At 42.7% G+C, this 21,484-nt stretch overlaps 1 protein-coding gene and 1 pseudogene across 1 annotated transcript in view; one reads left to right on the forward strand and one right to left on the reverse strand.

The window, feature by feature from the left end:
• Nucleotides 1-7,753: 7,753 nt before the first annotated feature.
• The window catches only part of SBF2 (SET binding factor 2), a 510,367-nt gene continuing 496,636 nt past the window's right edge, over nt 7,754-21,484 (forward strand). The window contains exon 1 of the mRNA XM_006885420.1: nt 7,754-7,814. Coding sequence (XP_006885482.1) covers nt 7,754-7,814 — 61 coding nt within the window. The remainder of the gene's footprint in view (nt 7,815-21,484) is intronic.
• Nucleotides 17,937-18,441, reverse strand: LOC102849320 (annotated as a pseudogene).

Below are 21,484 nucleotides of genomic sequence, written 5' to 3' on the forward strand. Positions count from 1 at the left end.
GCCAGCATTTGTTGCTTGCTGTTCTGTTAAATTTTGCTATTCTGACTGGGGTGAGATGATATCTCATAGTTGTTTTGGGAGGCAGTTTTTGAGAAGATTCTTTCTGCTCTTCTGCTCTCCCAGATCTGTAATAAAGTGCTTTGTTCAGTAACATTTTTGGTGACCACAAAGAGACCTTCAGCCTCACGTGGTAAATGAAAGCAACTTATGCTTATACTTGCTGGGAAATTCTGAATTCCACGGATAGGAGGACCCCAAGAGCAGGTATCTTAAATGCCTACAGGTGCCAGTAAGACTTATTATCTTAAGAGACCTTTGAGAGACCAACTCTTAGTATCCTCCATCACCTTTGCCAATTCACACACTTTATCTGGTAACTGCTCTTGGTAAAATTTCTATCTGGCCATCCCTGGGGTCTGTCTACACGTGTGTGACTAATAGTTGGCTACTTAGAAGTGAGTTTTGTAAGTCACTCATTCCAAATCAGTGAGAATGAGCTGGTGTAAGTTGCTCATTCCAAATCAGTGAGAGAGAACTGTCCTAATTCACTCATTCCAAATCAGTGAGAACAAGTTGGTGTAAGTTTTCATTCCAAATCTGTAAGAAAGAGTGAAAACTCTAACTCTGCCTGTTGCATGAAGGTACCCGTTTTCTGGTTATATACCTCGGTCTATATCTGTTGCACCAATTGTGCCTGTGTCTATTTCTGTAATACTTCAGATAGCAACCTGTAGTAATGTAAGCAAAAGTACTTCGTTTTTCGTTCTGTACAAATGGAAGCAAAAGCTCTCTGTTCTTTATTCTTCATGACTGTGATGCCTGCTTATATCTGATCTAATTATATGAGTAGAAGCTGCATTGTCATTGATGAGTAAAACTTGTACAGTATCTGATGAATAGAAGTTGTTTGTATCTGATGAATGCATACCTGTATCACATCTAAGGATTGCACATGGATTGACCCTTGTCTTCTGTTAATTTCATTTTAGATCATCACTCAAAAGTAAGAACAGAAATTTCCATTCTGGAAAAAAGTGTATTAGAATAAAAGTTCATATGATTGGTCTGTTTGCTAATATAATCCTTAACCAAAACACTATGTTTTACTTTAGTAAAAATTTAGCCTTCACTTTATTTAGATTTTGGTGATAAGAAAAAGTAGCCTTTGTACAGATCCTTAAATTATCCAGCAAATAACATTATTTCACCAGACGTCACAGAAATTGGATGAGAATGGTATACATTGGCCTTTAAAATTCTAAACCATAAAAATGAGAATACTGTCTGCTGAATGGGGGCAAAAGGAAAGAAAATACAAATTTTTAGACAGCGCTCGAATCCAGCCAGTAGTTTTTGATATGCCAGTGATACCTAGTAGTGAAAACCTACAGTTGTCTCACTTCACTGGGGAACTGAGGAAAAGCAGCTCAGATACACTCTTTTCATCTCATATACTTTTGGCCAGTGCTGTGCCAAGCAAGGCCAAACAATACCCCCTTAGGCAATTAATCACTATTTTCTTGCTAAGTAAGCAGGGATTCAAGCTTTGTTAATCAAGGTTAAAACTAATGAGGAGAAGAGACAAATAGTAGCAGCTTCCTTCATGAGGACTATTGTAAGACAATTGTTTCACTAAGCCTAATTGACATTCAAATGGCAGAAGCCTAGGGCAAGGGTAGCACAAAAAAAGTAGTCTCTAAAGCTGAGAAGAAGAAAGGGAGCCCCAAACAGATTAACCCGAACAAGACATGAGCAGCAACCAAATGGAAATCCTGTACAATTCTTGAACAGCTACACCAAGCTTTCTGTAATTACACAGACCTTGGCCTAGAAGACTTAGCTAATGTCTGAATGATTAGCCTGACTTGTGTTTCCCAGAGAATCTCTTATAATTAGAAGAAACCACAAAAGATTGACTGGGTCAATAGCACAAACTCAGCTGGTCAACATCGCATTTAAGATGTCCAGCAACTGAGAATGCCAGACACCTCCAGCTAATGCTGTCTTTCTAAAAACCACCAAAGGTAAGACTTCAGGAACCCAAGAAAAACCCTTCAAAAGGAAAAAGGAGACCAGACAAATGGGTCATATTATGTTACAAAAAAAGCCCACCAAAAAACAAAACCCAGACACAAGAAGAAAGCCTATTCAAGTCCTGAGGAGGGCCTTATACAGAAGAACTGCCTTCCAGTTGAGAGGATGAGTTCCTGACTAAGAAAAAAGGAGATATTTGACTCTTTCTATGCATGTCTGCCCAGTTAAGATAGAGTCTGCTTTTTAAACAAAATTGCTCGCCCAAATACCTTTGTCTTCTTAAAGCCTAGAACATGCAGATGGGAGTTTCTCACAGCACATGCCTGACAAGATCTAATTCAAGTCCTGGGAAACCATAAGAAATAGCTTAAAACAACTATGAGATATCATCTCATCCAGTAACAATAGCAAAGTTCAACAGAGCAGCAAACAACAAATGCTGGAAAGACTGTGGAGAGATTGGAATCCTTATTCACTGCTGGTGGAAGTGTCAAATGGTGCAATCACTATGGAAGGTGGTATGGCACTTTCTCAAAAATTTGGAAATAGAAATACCATTGGACCTGCAATTCCACTACTAGTAATATACCCTAAAGAAACCAGAGCTGTGCCACCCAAACAGATATATGCACACCCATGTTTATTGCCATGTAATTCACAATAGCAAAATGATGGAAGTACCCCATGTCTCCCATTAACAAATGAAAACTATGGTATATTCACACTCTGAAGCATTGAAAATATTGCAAAATATGAGCGACCCTGGAGGACATTGTCTGAATGAAATATCTCAGTCACAAATGGACAAATACTGAGTGGAAGGGTGTGTGTGAAGGAAATGGGAAAGATCTGGTGTGAAAAGCAATTCATTTGAACTTTAAATTAACCAATTAAAAAAAAAAAGAATGCACACACACACACACACACACACACACACACACACACACACACACGGACAAATACAGCATAACACCACTGTTATAAAGCAGGACCGACATGGCAGTCTGTAACCCTCCTTTGCTTCTTGATGTTTGTTTTCTAATTTATGTCTGCATTCCCTGTTTGTTAGACACCTTATAGCACAGAGGGCAGAAAGCATCATGAAAATATCTTCTAACTGAACAAGAAGACATGCAGCTTTGACTTAAGACTGCCAGGAAAGTGTCACAGTGGGTTGCCCTTCCCCCTTCATCTCAAGGCTCTCGTTCAGCTATGTCCCTATTCCCAAACGGAGAACCCACAAATGAAAAGAGACAATCTCTTTGTAAAGAAGCCCTACTCCCTCAAGAATCAACCCAGAACATTTGCCCTAAATCAGAACAACCTCTGATGAAAATAGATCTTATAGATATAAAGCTGATATAAGAAAAAGAGAGAGAACAAGGGGTGGTATTAATAAATTCAGGATTACCCAAACATATCAGTTAGTATAGTCATAAAACTGACATTAGTTGGCTCCAGTCCAGCCTACAAAACTAGTTACTTTACCCTTGAATTCTTTTTTCCCTTTCTTTAGTTATGTGAAGTACTTTAAACTGCCTGTTTACCTGGAGAGGAAATGCATCTTTCCTAGATTAGCATTTACCTCTTTGAGACAGTTTTTCTCAGTCATGTGTAAATTGTATCTTAAACTGCCTGTTTACTTGGAAGGGAAATGCATCTTTTCTGGATTAGCATTTACCTTATAAGCTGTTTGGGGTTTTTTTCTGATTAACAAAAAATTTATTTAGCATTACCTCTTATTAGACAAAGATATAAGTGAAAACCTCCCAAAGTCTTGTACATGTGAAAGTTTTTCATAAAGAACTCTTGGATGCAAAATAAGACCCAAGATAAGGACATAGTAATCTTGAACGCCTTAAGATTGATTGTTTTGTTTTAAACTACAAAAATATAACCAAGCAGAAAGTTTTTATTTTGCTAATATGTACACACAGAAATAATACAAAAGTTCACATTCTATGGTTTCTAAATGTTAAACACCAATGGTTTCCATAAAATGTTGATCTCTCATGGTTCAGAACAATTCAGATAGCTGATAGTTTGTGAAAGATCATCTTTCTTTTGAGAAGTCTTGCTGGATGTTTTCTTTGTTTGCCTCTCCATACTGCTGCTTTATTTGACAGATTTCATTTTCTAGTTGTACAATAAGCTGGTTGTTTTTTTTTTAAAGTCCTATGTTAACTATTTCACAAGTCATTTATTTCCTAGTAATTGTATGTAAATTGTTCTTTCCGAATACTAACAAAAGCAACATGTTAAGGTGATTAACATCTAATGCAAGTATAAAAACCAATGACCACTATTATATGGGGAAGCAGTTTTTGAGCATATTCTCTCTGCTTTCCCAGATCTGCAACAAAGTGCTTTGGATATTGCATCTGAATATTTGAATCTGTCTTACTGGCAATTGACTATGCAAAGAACCCCTTGTGTTCAGTAATAACACGAAGGGGTTGAGCTTTTTTGAAATAACTTACTGTCAAGATCAATCTTTTGTTTCCCTTCCCCCTCCTTCTTTCCATCCCTGCAACCAGGATAATCCAGTTTAACCATTAGAAATCATGAGTGAACTCAAAGAGCTATTAAAGAATTTCTTCTGGGTAAATAGGGGAGTTCTGACCAAAGTCTAGCCCAAAGGCAACTTGTCTGTGGTGGTTCAAATCCATCAGTTCAGTGGGAGAAAGATGGACAATTTCCTTCCATGTGATATACAGCCTTTGAAAACCTGTTGGAGGGTCAGCTCTAAGTTAGTTCTGATTGGAGGGCAATGAAAGCTAGAGCAGACCAGTACCTCTCAATTTTCAGAAACACAAAAGAGAAAATGGTCAATTAGAGCTAACCTGCAGGAACAGAGACATCAACTTCCTGGACTCCTACTTCAGAGTTCCAGCCAAGGCAGTTTCCTGCTGGTAGTTGTTGGGAAATTGCAGATTCATTCATTAAAAGTGTTTGCTTAGCACCTAAGATATATTGAAGTAATCCCTGTGTGGGGCAAAGGTTGGTGTCCATCCAGAGGCACCTAGGGAGAAAAAAAGGCTTGAAAACTCGAAACCTAGTCACTGAAAACCCGAGGGAGCACAGTTCTACACTGATACACATGGAACTAGCATGAATTGAATTCTACTCTTGATGAATTGCCTTGTTGCTGTTGCTTTTACTAACGGACCTTCTCAGAGATCTCATAAGAAAAGGGTCAAAATACATAAGAGTGAATAGGGATAAGCAACTATGAAAAAAATCACATCTATAACTGCTGGAAACTCCCCGAACTTGAGTCTACTACGTATTTTCCAACATTATTTAAGTATCTGCTAGATGACGGGGGAGGGGGGGAAGATTCTGATTCATAATGAACCTTACCTGGCAGAGGGAATTGCCTCACCAGGTTGCAAGATGGATACAACAATGTGCTTGCAAGGGAGCTCTGGTGGCCTAATGGCAAGAAGCTGCACTGCAATCCCAGAGGTAAGTGTTTCGAATCCACCAGATTCTCTGCTGGAGTTTCTGAGAATAGATCAGATTTGACGGTACACACACTCACACACATACAGCTGCAACAGTGGGCTGAAGCACAGATGATCTGAAGTTGTTGCAAGGTTAGGTAATGTTTTCTTCTTTATACAATGCATCATTCTATGGCACTTAACAATCTTTACCAAACTGCCACATTTTTCTTCCAAGATAGATGGTGTGTTGTGTAATCAAATTTATAGTAAAAATAAGATTCACTTCAAGAGGCATTTTGTCGTGTCTTTTTTTTTTTTTAAATCCAGGAACGTAAAAATTCTTGACCCCGAATTAATTTGCTAGCAGTCTTCTTTTGGCCTCACCCAAAATGGCTTTTCCAAAGAGCAGATCTTAACAAAACCACTAATTTGTGATTAAATGAGGGACTTTGACTTACTTAATTTGAATTTCTGGAGCTCTAGGAAGTGCAAATAGGTAAATAGGAACTTGCGTAAAGTTATATTTTTGATGTTAACTCAATAGTCATTGAAATGCTTCATCACCAAAACTTATTGTTTTTAAAATAAAATTTTTTGTTTATTAACAAGTTTACAGAAGTTAGATTTTCATTCATTCATTGTTGCACATTTTACCCCTTCCCAAGTTGACTTTTTAATATACTATTTACAAAATTCGAATACGTTTTAAAATCTTTATTGTAGAAAGTATAAGGGTCCAAGGGGGGGTTGGGAGAGAGTGGAAGCAGAGGGATAAGGATGTGCGGGGGAGGGGGGATTAATCAAGGAATTGTATAATTTGATGAGTGGGGGAGTGAGGGAAATTGGAAGAATCTATTCTCAAAAACTCTATCATTGTTGTTGAGTTGCAACCCAGCCATAGCTGACCTGTCAGCGGGTTTTAAATGACAGGGAGGGATTGACCATCTTTGTCCTTCAAAGCAGCTGGTGGATTTGAATCACCTGACTTTGCAACACAACGGCTTACCCAACTGGGCCACCAGAGAGCCCAGAGAAACCTGTATTATTGAAGCAAAGTCTCTGTGGTTTCTTTATTCTCTAGAAGCAGTTTCCTCTTGCATGAGGAAACGCTTCTCAAAGTTGAAAACTGTTTATTAAAATGAGAGAGTAAACAAATACTTTGCTATTGCCTGTGTACAATTTTTAACAGCATCAACAAGTGTCAAAGCAAGCTCATCTGGAGATTCATCTAGCCAAAGTGAAATGAGAGAGAAGAGGTACTGCAAAAGAAAACACACACGAAAAACCCTAAGTGACCTGGATAATCCCTAGACTGGATTAATTAATTTTAATGCGTGTTTGAGCGGGGAAATTGGAAGTCACCGCCCGCTGCTCCGGTTGTCAGAGCACCAAGACCGCTGCAAGGAGAGAAAGCAAGCCAGGCGGGGTTCCCCGGGGAGTCGGGCCCCCCAGCTATCGCTCCGCAAGAGGAGCGCAGCCCCGGAGGCTCCCGGGGATGCCGCGTTCCCGGTGGAATCCAGCTACTCCCGACGTTCCTGGGGAAGCCCGGGCCTGCCGCCCCCGGCCTAACCTTCGGCGCAGCACGCCGCGCCTGCCAAGACCGACCAAGAACCTTTTCCTCCCCCGCCTGCTCGGTGGCGTGTTCCTAAAATTCCCATCCACACAACATAAACAGGAAACGTGCAGCAAAAGCCCTGGCGGTGCAAATTCCATACTTCCAGCTGAGGGCGGGAGAATCTCGTCTTTTGGGGGGAGGGGAAGAGGCAAACTTTACAAGTAACCTTTCAATCCTCCACGTCCTTTCATCTCAGATCCGAAAAGAGAGAATAGAGGAGGAAGGGCCGACTCCCAGCTTTAGGGAAAAAAGAGGGAAGGGAAGGAGGGTCTTCCAAGTAGCAGCCAGGCCTCCCAAGTGCACAGCCGGCAGCAGCGGCGCGTGGCGGGACGGCGCCGGCCGCCCACTCCCCAAGCCCGGTCGGAGCCGGCGGAGCAGGGTGGGGGTGGGCTGGCCGCCGCCGGAGCAGGGTGGGGTGGGGGTGGGCTTGGCGTCCGGGTTCGGGGCCACCCGGGCCGCGCGGTGCAGGCGGGGGAGGAGCGGGTGCGAGGCGCGGCGCAGGCGCAGAGCGCGCCTCGGCTGTCAAACATGGCTGAAGTGCCGCTCTTGCCGCTACTGCTGCTGCCGGGAAAATGCTGAGCCCTCCCCGGCCGGGTGGGCGGCGGCGGCGAGGGCGGCGACGGGGACCCGCTTCCCGGGCACGGTGGCGGCGGCCATGGCCCGGCTGGCCGACTACTTCATCGTGGTAGGCTACGACCACGAGAAGCCAGGTAAGGGTGTGGGGCGGGCGCCGCCCCCGGCCTCCCCGCCCCCGGCTGCTGTCCAGTGGGCTCTGCGGGGCCGGGCGTCGGAGCCGGGAGGCGGGGAAGCCCGGCCAGGCCGGGCCAGGCCGGGTCGTAGCGGTGCAGGCGGCCGGCGGCGGCCTTCTCTGCGGGGCTGAGCCTGTCGGTGGGCGTGAGGGGAGGAACGAGAGAGGAGGAGGCTGCGGGAGGTGGGCGGGGGGCGCAGCAGCCGGGCCAGCTCGGGGCACGTCTGTGGCTGCGACCCTCTCTCCCAGGGGCCTGCTACCCGGGGCTGCGGCCTCGTGCCGGCGGGACCGGGCCCAGGACTGCAGGACGGGGAGGGCGGGAGCCAACTGTGCTAGTTCCCTCCGGGATAAACTTCTGTCCTGCATCCTGAATGAGGAACGAGTGACGCAGGGGGCTGTCCTCTCCAAAAGGAAGTGCAGAGAGTTCAGGGCTCGCTCACTGCTGTGCGCTCGGGGGCCTGGTAGCCGCCCCATCAGTGGAGGAGATAGCCTCGTGGGGAAGGGAACCTTCCCCTTTGAAACATTTCTAGGAAGTGCGTCCTGTTCTTTCTGTACAATTGTGACCGTCATTTCAGAATGAGTTTGAGTATTATCTTTTAAGCAAGGACAGCCAGCTGGCCACTGAAGGTGTTTTTGCTTCACGTTAATGTGGGTTTTAATTGTTCTCCCCATTTATGGAGCAGTGTCACAAATTTCTCTTTGTAAGGAACCACTTGGCATTCTCATCTGGGTACATGAACATTTAATTTTGTATATGTATTCCTTTCTGTGCAGCAAAGCACTTTTATTTCAGATTAATCTTAGAGTAATCTTAGTCTCACTTTTGCAAGGAATTTTACATTTTCCGCTATGTAGTCCTTGTCTCTTTTTCAGGGAGTATGTTACGATTGTGTTTGCTGGTAGTTAAGCCTTTTGTGGTACCAGAATACCATTATTCTATGTTGATGAAGAATGTTGAATACTATTGTTGTATTTGTTAGGTGCTGTCAAGTCAAATAATACAGCCACCGTAGGAACAACAGATCTGAACCCTCACTGTGCCACCCTCATCAGCTCTGACACACTTAAGCCCAGTGCTGCAGTCACTACATCAGTCCATCTCATTGAGGGTCTTCTGCTCTTTTGCTGATCCTCCTCCACCTTTCCAAGCATGATATTCCTGTCTAAGAAATATCCTCTCCTAGCAACATTAAAGTAGAGAGACAGCTTTGTCATCTTTGCCTCTAAGGAGCATTCTGGCTGCACTTTTTCCAAGACATAATCTCTTTGTTGTATGAACTACCAAAAGAACCAACAAATCTGTCTTAGAGGAAGTGCAGCCTAGCTCTTTTAAGACTTTGTCCCACATATTTTAAGACAATGCTTGGAAAAAAGATGTCATATCTGGTTAAGTATTGTTTGTTAGGTGCCTGTTATTCAGACCCCCTAGCTGATCCTCCAGTGAGTGTCCAGAAGCTGCATATGACAGGGGAGGAGTTTGCCCATCTTTCTCCTGCAGAATGGCTGGTGAATATGAATGTGCACGCCTTTGGATTGGTAACACAACTGCTTACCACTAGGCCACCAGAGTTCCCCAAAGGGTAATGTAGAGGATCATAAAAAAGAGGAAGATCTTTGGTTAGATGAGTTGACACAGTAGCTGCATCAGTTGAGTACAGCTGTAATTGTGAGGATGGCACAGTGTTTTGTTAATGTTGTACATAATATTGCTCTGAGTCGGAACTAACTTGAAGACACCTAAAAAGCACCACTCCTTATTAACTTCCTTTCCTGGGGACCTTTTACATTTTTTAATCTCATTGCTCATCAGCTGGTTGGGGTCAAAGTGTGAGTGAATAGGTTAACTGTTTTAAAAATCTCCTCTTAACTCCAATGTCATATTTCCTGATTTTTACATAGTATGGTGTCTTTTTCCTGCTTAGATTTCTAGTGTGGAGAACCACACTTTAATTTTTAGCTGAGCTTGTTTAGTTTTAGTTACATTATTTTTTCCTCACTTAAAAAAATTAGATAATCACAAACTTGCAGAAAAGTTGCAAGTACAGTACAAAGAACTATTTTTTCCTAAAGCATTTGAGAGGAAGTTGCTGACCTGCTGTCTTATCACCCCATAATGCTTTAGTACGCATTTTCTACGAATAAGGATATTTTTCACACATAATCATCATACAGTCGTGCAGATCAGGAAATTAACACGGATAGAATGCTCCATGTAACTCTAAAATTCATTCATGTTTTGCTATTAATCTCTACATCAGAATTGAATTCAGAATTGTATCTTGCCTTTATTGTCATGTCTCTGTAGCTATCTTCAGTAGTATGGTACGACCTCCATCATCTCCTGACATTAAGGACCTTAATGCTTTTCAAGATTACAGATAAGTTTTTTTGTAAAATGCCCCTCAATTTGGGATCCTCTCTTCCCTCACGGTTAAGTGTGCTGTTAAGTGCTGTCAAGTACACTCCACCTCATAGCAACCCTGTATACAACACATCTAAGCTTTGCTCCATCCTCACAATCTCCACTCTGCTCAAACCCACTGTTGCATATACTGTGCCAGTCCTTCTTGTTGAGGGTCTAACTCTCCTTTTCTGACCCTCCACTTTCCCAAGCATGATGTCCTTTTTCAGGGCCTGGCCCCAAAATAGGTAAGACAAAGCCTCACCATCCTTGGTTCTAAGGAGCTCTGTGGTGGCTACGCTTTTTTTGTTCTTTTGACAGTCCATGGGTTATTCAGTACCCACACCATAATCCAAAGGCATCATTTATTCTTCAGCCTTCCTAATTCATTGTCCTTTTTCACATGTATTTGAAATGATTGAAAATACTTAGTCTTTAAAGCGATATTCTTGCTTTTTAGTGCTTTAAAGAGATCCTTGACAGCAGATTTGCTCACTGAAGTGTCTTGATTTCTTGACTGCTGCTTCCATGGGTTGATTGTGGATCCTAGTAAAATGAAATCATTGACAACGTGAATCTTTTTTCATCTATCATGATGTTGCCTGTTGTTTCAGTGGTGAGAATTTTTGTTTTTTTTTTAATTGAGATTTTGATAAAAGTTTACGGAGAACTTGGATTTCTATTCATTCATTGTTGCACATTTTTCTCCCTGCCCCGCCCCCCACAATTTGCTTTTCTCTTTGAAAAAAAATTCTTTCATTGTTGTCTAATCCCCTTCCCCCCAGTACACTTTTACTATGCAGCTCTTATTTTGGACTGGTGCACGAATTTTTGTTTTCTTCTTTTTTTTTTTTCCCCTCCCCAAATTTTTGTTTTCTTGATGTTGAGGCCGTAATCACTATTGAAAGGTGGAGCCTTTTATTTTTTATAGTATGCAGATTGATGAGCCTTCCCCCATTCCTGATACCACATTCTTTCCTTTATTGTCCAGCTTCTCAGATTATATGCTGTTCAAATCCACAGCCAGTCGGTGGGAGAAAGATAGACAATCTCCTGAACTATTTGCAACCTTCATAAAGCTGTGACTCCAGAAAAAAGAATTTGCCTTGACTACAAAATACCTTTCCTGATTTTAAACCATGTAGTAACTTCATGCTCTTTTGGAATGACTATTACTTGGATTATGGTTCTTGGTTTCACATAGCACAATGTTGTGTGCTGGGATTCCTGTTCTTCTCAATGTTATTCATAATTTGAATGATTCATATAGTTGAACGCCTTAGCATAGTTCATAAAGCACATCTTTCTGGTATTCAGTTTTCAGCCAAGATCCAGTGGACATTAGCAATGATCTCATTTGTTCCATAGCCTCTTCAGAAGCCAGTTTGAATTCATGACAGTTCCCTGTTAAGGTACTTACTGCTCAAGCTGTGTTTTAAATTATCTTCAGCAAAATTTAACTTGAGTGCAATATTAATGATGTTGTTGTTGTTGTTAGGTGCCATGAGCACTGTTCATATATAGAGTTTCTGGAGGCAAGTAATTTCAGAAGTGGATGCCACTCCTGCTTCAGGCTTGTTTTAGTCGGGAAGCTCCAGAAAACACTGTCCACCATGGGTACCCATTACCACGTTTGGCACATCAGTGTCACAGTGTTCAGCATCACAGCAACCATGAGTTACCTCTGTACAACAATGTACAGACCAGTGCTATACTACCTAGAAGAATGTTTGACAGGAAAACAGTTTCTGACCAGTATATTAATGATACTGGTCAGTAATTGCCACCTTCTTTTGTAACCTACCCCCCCCCCCCCCCCCAGTTTCTTTTAGAATGAGCACAACTCTGGATATCTTCTAGGCAAGAATGTCACAGAAATGAAGGTTGTATTCTGTTGCATATTGTCCTATTAAAGTTTTGGTTACTTTGAGATGAAGTTGACTCAGAACTACCATAGGCAACTAACAATAACAAGAATTAATAGTTTTTATGAAGAATGCTTTGAAACTATGTCAATATCTTAATTCCCCATCAAGCTTTGTATGTATTTCTTGGCTTTGTGCTTTTATAGTAGATTATTTTCTGGTACTATTTGTTTTTGTTTAGCCAGTGAGAGCCCATTCAACTGACTTCTGTGTCCTTCCTACATGTCCTCATCATTCTTTGAGCACATCCTTACTTTTGGCACAAAAAGTAGTTCTGGGGAGCTTTGGTGGCCTAGTGGCAAGAAGCTGCACTGCAATCCCAGAGATAAGAGGTTTGAATCCACCAGATGCTGTGCTGGAGAGGGAGGGCCAATCTCCTGTACCAGTCAGATTCAATTTGATGGTACACATACAAAAAATAATAAAATAAAAAAAATGAGTAATGGGTTTGGAGATATGTATATGTTGAAAAGCAGAAGTTCATATTGATACCTGTTTTCAGTCCAACACTCTGCTTTACTTTCCATATTTGTAGTGCTCTGGGGTTGTTGCCAAAGATTAGCAATTTGAACCTACCCAACAGCACAGAAATTAAGGCCTGACAGCTCTGGTAAGGATTATAACCAAGAAAATAGTATGGAGCAGTCCTCCTCTGTGACACATGGAGCTATTATAGTGAGTCAGAAATTACTCGACAGCGTCTCCTCCCCTGCACCCCCACCAACAGTGAGGAATTTGGTTTCCATGTTCCTCTTTTCCCTTCTGCAGATTCTTCATTCTGTTTCCTCCTTCTTTCAACACATCACCCTTTCAAAATGCAGACTAATAACCTATGCCTGGATGCTCCAATATAGGGACCCCCTCCTTACCTTGCTCTGGCTCTGACTTTCCATATTAGCCTCCTGACTATTGGTGGGGACATTGCTCACACTCTTCAAGCAATGACTTGGTCTGCTTGGACAGGATAAAGAATGTAAGGAAGACGTCTTCACTCCATTTGCACTCCTGGGCCCCATGATTGCTCTTCTGCTTGGCACCCTCCTCTCAGAGCCTGGGCTTCTAGTCAACACATTTGGTGGTCTCCCCACCACATGGATACCTTCTTTAGTTCACTAGGGTCTAGCCTCCCACCCTCTAACTATACAAGGGAATGGGAAGATTTTTGTTTTAGGGACAAAATCTAGAAGCATGTACAAATTGTACAATCTTCACAGTGAAGTCTAGCACTTTTTTAATTTGGAACACTTTTTATAAGTTATATTATGACATAATTTACATACAGTAAAAGTAACACTTTTAAGTTTGATGAGCTTTGATAAATGATACATTAGTATCACCATTAGCCACCAGTCGATTGATTGCTTCCTTTTCAAAAAACTGTTTTCATGATCTTTTGTAGTCTCTTGTCCCTTAGACACTGGCAACCACTGATTTCTACCTGCCTTTTTTTTCTTAGAGTGTTTAAGTGTTTAATAAGTGCAGTTTTACAGGTGTTTTTTTTTTTAAGTCTGGCTTTTTCCCCTTTGTGTAATACTTTTGGGATCTAACCATAATGCATGCATCATCGGCTGTTTATTTGTATTGCTATTTGAATCCACCAGATGCTCTGCTGAAGAAGGAGGAACAGTCGCCTCCTGTACCAGTCAGATCCAATTTGACGGTACACGCATAAAAAAAAAAAAATAAATTTGTATTGCTATTTGTAATTTTGTTTTTTCATTTATAATTTGGTATATATTTGAGTTTCCAGTTTTTGGTTATTATGAATACAGTTCTGAATATTTGCTTCTAGATCTTTGAGCACTTCTCTTTTCATTTCTGCTGGGTAAATATTTAGGAGAATTGCTGGGTTATATAAGTATTCTGTTTAGAAGAAATTGCTAAACTGTGTCCAAACTGGAGATACCATTTTGCATTTTTTTCAGCAGTGCATGAGACTTCCAGTTGCTTCACACTCTTGGCTGTAATTTTAGTCTTTTTTATTATTAAAGCTGGTTTATTTTAACCATTCTACAGGATGTATATAGTTCTGGGGAAGGGAAGTCAACAGTTGACATGCTTGGCTGCTAATTGAAAGGTTGGAGGTTTGAGTCCTCTCAGAGGCTTATTAGAAGAAAGCTCTGCGGATCTACCTTTGAAAAATTAGCCATTGAAACCATTATGAGCATTGAGCATCGTTGGCTCTGACTCATGTGGAGTTGCTATGAATCAGAATTGACTCCATGGCAACTCATTTGGTTTAATGGGTGTGTTTTAGTTATCTAAGGCTGCTGTAACACAAATGGATGGGTTTAACAGACACTCTCTTACAATTTAGAAGGCTAGAAGTCCATTTTCAGAATGCCAGCTCTAGGGGAAGGCCCACTTTCTCTTTGTCATGCTGGAGAGAGTCCTGTTTCCTTCACCATCTGTTGGTCCTGTGCCCTTTGGGGACTCCCATGTATCTTGACTTTTTTTGGCATGGAGGACTTCCTCATGCAAGGACTCACATTCAGGTCCAGAAATATGCACTCCACTCCTAGTGATTGTTTTTTGGTGATACTAGGGATCTGGCCCCTTTGGCTCACTTTCCATCCTTTTTTTTATGGTTAGTGACATCCAAGGTACTAAAGACTACATTCTCCTATAACTGATTTATTAGTTCATGGGCATAATTCACAGCTTCCATATTACATCATTGTTGTTAGGTGCCGCTGAGTCATTTACGACTCATAGCCACCCAGTGAATAGCACATCTGAACCTTGCCCTGTCCTGCACAATCCTTACTGTCTCGATATACTCAAGCTCATTGTTGCAGTCCCTGTGTTTGTCAGGCTTGTCGATGGTCTTCCTCTCTTTCTCTGACCCTTCCCAGCATGATGTTCTTTTCTTTTCTAAGGATTGCCCCTCTTGACAACATGTCCAAAGTAGATGACATTTTACCATCTTTGCCTCTATAGAGCGTCCAGATTTTCCTTCAAGACAGATGGGTTTGTTCTTTTGGCAGTCTCTGGGATATTCTGTACTCTTCTCCAGCACCACAACTCAAAGGCATCAATTCTTCTTCTGTCATTCTTAGTCACTGTCCAACTTTTAGATACACAGAAAATAATTGGAAAGACTACACCTGGGATCAGGTGCACCTTTGTTGTTGTTAGGTGCTGTCAAGTAAGTATAACTCATAGTGACCTTGTGAATAGCATACCTGAACCCTCTCCTGTCCTTTGCTATCCTCATCGTCTCTGATATCTTGAGCCTATTGCTGTAGTCACTGAATTAGTCCATCCGACTGGGGGTCTTTCTTTTGCTGACCCACCAGTTGTTCAAATATATATCTCTTTCTAAGGAATAGCCTATCCCAGCAAAGTGCCCAACGTATGAGAGATGAAGCTTAGTTGTCCTTGCCTCTAAGGAGTACTCTGGCTGTTTCTTTCCCAAGAGATACCTTTTTGTTCTTTTGCAGCCCATGGGATATTCAGTTCTCTTCTCCAGCATCATAGTTCAAAGGCATCAATTTTTCTTTTGTCATCCATATTCCTTGACCAGCTCTCAGAGACATAGCTAGTGATTAAAAAGACCATGGCATAAGTCAGAGACACTGACATTATTACTCTTCAGTATTTTGTAGAGGTCTCTGACAGCAGACATGCCTGGTACAATATATTTCCTGACCTCCTGACTGCTGGTACCAAGGTGTTGATTGTGGACTCCAGTAAGATGAAATAATTGACAGCGCCATTCCTTTCTCCATCTATCATGATGTTGCCTGCCTCAACTTGATGTTCGAGTTCAGTGAATCAAATCTATTATTTTTTATTAAATTATAGTGGTACTAGAGGTATTGCAGCTGATCTTAGATGGATCTTGGCTGAAAGCAGGGAATACCAGAGGAATGTCTATCTGTGTTTCATTGACTATGCAAAGGCATTTGACTGTGTAGATCATAACAAACTATGGCTGACTCTGAGAAGAATGGGAATCCCAGAACACTTGATCGTTCTAATGCGAAACTTAGACCAGGAGGCAGTGTACGCCAGGGATGCATCCTATCTCCATACCTTTTCAACCTATATGCAGAACAGATTATCTGGGAGGCTGGGCTCTATGAGGAGAAATGTGGGGTCAAGACTGGTAGACGATTTATCAACAACCTGTGTTATGCGGATGACACAACCCTGCTTGCTGAAACTGAAGAGGACCTGAAGCTCCTGCTGCAGAGTGTCAAGGACTGCAGCCTGCAATATGGATTGAGGCTCAATGTCAAGAAGACAAAGATTCTCACCACTGGACTTATTGGCAGCATCAGGATGGATGGTGAAGAGATTGAGATTGTACACAGCTTTAGTTTGCTTGGCTCCGTAGTCAACAGTCTTGGCACCAGCAGCCAGGAAATTAAAAGGCGCATTGCCATGGGAAAGTCTGCTGTTAGGGACCTCTCCAAAGTACTGAAGAGCAATGGTGTCTTTCTGGAGACTAAGGTGCATCTGATACAGGCTATGGTCTTAGCAATCACTTGTTATGCATCAGAGAGTTGGACAATGACCAAGGAGGATAGAAGGAGAATTGATGCCTTTGAGCTGTGGTGCTGGAGAAGAGTATTGAGAATACCATGGACTGCTAGGAAGACAAACAGATGTGTCCTGGAAAGGGTTAAACCGGGTGGCTCCTTGGAGGCAAGGATTCTGAGGCTCTGTCTAACATACTTTGGACATGTTGTGAGGAGAGACCGGTCCTTGGAGAGGGACATCATGCTTGGGAGGGTGGAGGGACAGCACAGGAAAGGAAGGCGCTCTATGAGGTGGATTGATTCAGTGACTGGGATAATTGGGATGGGAGTGTCAGAGACAGTGCGATTGGCACAGGACAGAGCGGAGTTTAGGGCTGTTGTACATAGGGTTGCTATGAGTCTCAAGTGACTTGACGGCACATAACAACAACAAACAACAACATTGTGATTTTAATGAGAGTCTACAGAAAGATTAGGTTTTCATTCATTCATTCATTCATTGATGCACACTTTCTTCCCTCCTTTTCTCTTCACCTTCCCCCAGTTCACTTTATTAGTTCACGTCTTGTTCCAGATTGTTTATTGTTATACATATAATGCCTAACCTACATTCCTTTCAGACAGTCCTTTCCTTTATCTGCTCCTTAACTGCAATATTCATTATCCATTCTTTTTCCTGTTCTACCCTGAGCTCCCCTCTGCTCTGCACCCCACCCTCCACTGCCCTGTGTCAATCCTATTTTATAACAGTGATCTTATGCAGTATTTGTCCTTTTGTAACTGAGGTATTTCATTCAGCATAACATCTTCCAGGCTTGTCCATGTTGTGTTTTTCAAGTTCAGTTTTTTCCAGTGGTGTGTAATACTCCATTATGTGACTGTACCTCGGGTTTCTAGCCATTCTTGTGCTATTTCTGTCTCTTCTGTATTGTGAGTAATGCCACAGTAAACATGAGTATGCATACATCTGTTTGTGCACTACTCTGATTTCCTTAGGGGGCATTCCCAGTAGTTGGATAGCTGGGTCAAGTGGTATTTTTGTTTCTTTTTGAGAAAGCTCCAGATTGCCTTTAATAATGGTGTACCAAATCTCTTCTTTCTTTTCTTTTTCTTTTTTTTTGGGGGGGGGTTCCCGATCTTTAATTGGCATGTGTGTTTCTGGGGGAGGAAGTTTGTTCCTCAGCAGCGGCAGCCTTCTTGACATCTGATCTGAGGGAAAAGGGGTGGGAGTCTCCTGGCCCTCCCGAGGTGACCAGCCCTCCAAGGGGTACACACCACTACTCCAGGGCCTTCACCAGGGCCTCGCTGGCCTCAATGCGGATCTGGATCTCTGCCCGCTGGGCCTCGTCGGCTGCCCCGGCCAACTCTGCCTGTGCCTTCTCCAGGTTCGCCCTGGCTGCCCCAACGTCCAGCATGTCCAGCGTTACGGCCTCTTCTGCCAGCAACTGCACAGAAGAGTCAGCGTTGACTGTGACAGCCACTGCTCACAAAGTACTTGCTGGTGGTGTCATCCTCGGCGTGGACCACTACCAACCCGGGCTTCAGGACCTGCAGTGTGGGCACGTGGGACGCCAGGATGCCGAAGGAGCCTGTCTGCGTGGGCACATCCACCTGGCGGACGTGGGCATCGTGGAAGAACACCTGGGTGGGCGAGGCGAAGGTGAAGGACATTTGCCCGGGGCCAGCGGCGGGGGCCGGGGCGGCAGCGGCCTCTGCGTAGGCGCGGACCTGGCACACGAAGCATCCGAGGCCGGAGGGGCGGAGCAGCGCTGCGGGCAGCATGAGCGGGCGGCGGGAGGTGGACTCCGACAGAGGCGGGCGGCCTGGAGGACGAGGAGGATGGCGCGCAGGGGCTTGTGGGACGGGCCCAAATCTATTCTTCTTGTTATGTGCCGTTGAGTCGCTTGCGACTCATAGCGACCCTATATACAATAGCCCTAACTAAACTCGGCTCTGTCCTGTGCCAATCGCACTGTCTCTGTTACACCCACTCGCATTACCCCACTCACTGAGTTGTGAGGGTCTTCCTCTCATGCTCTGTCCCTTCACTCTCCCAAACATGATGTCCCTCTTCAAGGACTGGTCCCTCCTTGCAACATGCCCAAAGTATGTCAGACGAAGCTTCAGAATCCTTGCTTCCAAGGAGCAGCCTGGCATCACCCTCTCCAGGACAAATTTGTTTGTCTTCCTAGCAGTCCATGGTATATTGAACACTCTTCTCCAGCACCACAGCTCAAAGGCATCTTTTTCTATCATCCCTAGTCACGGTTCAGCTCTCCAGCGACATCCCTAGTCATAGTCCAGCTCTCCGATGCGTAGCATGGAATTGCGAAGACTATGGCCTGGATCAGGCACACCTTAGTCTCCAGCCTGATGTCGTTGTTCTTCAGTACTTTGGAGAGATTCCTGACTGCTGACTTACCCAATGCAATTCGTGTCTTGATTTCCTGGCTGCTGGTACCAAGAATGGTGACTGTGGAGCCAAGCAAACTAAAACTGTTAACTATCCCAATCTCTTCGCCATCCATAATGATACTGCCAATTGGCCCAGTGGTGAAAATCTTTGTTTTCTTGATGTTGAGCTTCAATCCATATTGAAGGCTGCAGCCTTGACACTCTGCAGCAAGCACTTCAGGTCCTCCTGTTTTAGCAATCAGGGTTGTGTTTGTGTCATCTATTCTTAAGATGATTTTAAAATTCAAGTAGAATATCACTGAGGTTGTATTTGGCTCTTGTGGACTTATTTTCATTTATTTCAGCTTTATTTTGAATTTGTGTATGAGTAGTTGACAGTCAGCTCCTAGCCTTCTTTTAACTGCTGATATTGAGTCAAAATAAGCTTTTGATATTGGTTGATACTGTTGTTCCTAGGTGCTGTCGAGTTGAGTATGGCTTACGACCTTATGAACACCCAATATGAATCCTGTCCTATGCTGTGCCATAGTGATAATCTCTGACACACTCAAGCCCATTGCCTCAGTTACCACATAATCCACCAAGTTGAGGATCTTTCTCTCTTTTGTCTCTCCTCTGCCTTCTCAAGCATGATTCCCCTCTCCAAAGAATAACCTTTAATAGTAACATGCCCAAAGTATTTTTCATCATCTTTGCTTCCAAGGAATACTCTGGTTGTACCCTCTCCAAAACATATTTATTTGCTCTTTTGGCAGTCCATGGAATCTTTCTGACTTTTAAATGAAATCCATTTTGAGGATTGTGGTCTTTGATCTTCTGCAGCAGATGCCTCAAGTCCTCCTCACTTTCAGCAAACAAGGTTGTGTCATCAGCATAGCAAAAGTTATTGATGAGTCTTCCTCCAATCCTGATGCCATATTTCTCATCAGAAAGTCCAGATTCTCAAATAATTTGCTCAGTGTACAGATTGAATAGGTATGGAGAAAGGATACAACCTTGACACACACTCTTCTTAATTTTAAACTATGTCGTATTTGCTCCCTTGTTCTGTTTGCACAACCGCCTCTTTGTTTACATAGAACAATTTAAAAGCGATATATGATAGGTTATTATGGTTACCACAGGAGTACAGAATTAAGGTTGCATAGTGGAGTGTATTGAGGCGGTGGTGGTGGTGGATGTGTGTGTGGGGGGGTTGGGGAGGAGCAACCAATGAAAGAATTTTACTTTTTCAAAGAGAGGAGTGAACTGGGGGGGGAGGGCTGGGCAGGGAGAAGGGTGCAGCAATAAATGAATGGAAATCCAAAATCTCTGTAAATACTTATTAAAATTAATAAAGTAAAATTTTTTAAAAAAAGAAGTTTCACATAAACACAAGTAAGTGTTATGGAATTCCCATTATTCTCAGGGGTAGCCATAGTTTGTTGTGATCCACACAATTAAATGCCTTTGTATAGACAATAAAGCACAAATAGACATTATTCTTGTGTCCTTTGCTTTAAGCCAGGATCCATCTGACATCAACAGTGATATTCCTGGTGCCATGGCCTCTCCTAAGTCCAGCTTAAAACATCTGGCCAGTTTCTTTTGGCTACTCCAAAAAAGAAAAAAATATTTCAGAATAAACTTAAGTGTAACCAGAGGTACAAAAGACCTATACAAAGGAAAGTGTAAAACCTACTATAGCCCTATGCTATGGCTTAAATGGATTGTCAAATATAGCTGATACTACAATTAACAGAGGACAAATTATATAATTGGGACTTCCTGAAGGTAAATTCTTTATGATATGTATCAAAAGACTTCTATAAAAGAGTGAAAGAAAACTAATAGATTTGGACAAATATTTGGCAGTGACATATCTGACAAGGGATTCATCTCTAAAATTTATAGAAAACTGCACCGTCTCAACAGGAAGAAGACAAACAACCCAATTGCAAAATAGGCAGAGGACATGAAAGACACTTAGACCACCAGAGAAGACATTCAGATGGCCAACGAACACATGAAGAAATGTGAAGATCATTAGCTGTTGTTGTAGGCTGTGGAGTCAGAACCAACTCATAGCTGACTCTTCAGTGTGTTTTCAGAGGCTGCATATTACACAGCAGGAAATTGCCCATTGTTCTCCTGAAGAATTTGAACCACCTGTGTTTGGGCTCTATGAAGAGAAATGTGGGGTCAAGATTGGTGGAAGATCTATCAACAATTTGCATTACGCAGATGACACAACCCTGCTTGCTGAAAGTGAGGAGGACCTGAAGCACTTGTTGCAGAGGGTCGACTGCAGCCTCCAATATGGATTGAGGCTCAGTGTCAAGTCAAGAAGACAAAGATTCTCACCACTGGGCCAATTGGCAGCATCAGGATGGATGGTGAAGAGATTGAGATTGTTCACAGCTTTAGTTTT

Source organism: Elephantulus edwardii, unplaced genomic scaffold (assembly GCF_000299155.1).
Source record: "Elephantulus edwardii isolate Elephantulus edwardi_28Jun2011 unplaced genomic scaffold, EleEdw1.0 scaffold00044, whole genome shotgun sequence".
NCBI classification, from domain to species: Eukaryota; Metazoa; Chordata; class Mammalia; order Macroscelidea; family Macroscelididae; genus Elephantulus; species Elephantulus edwardii.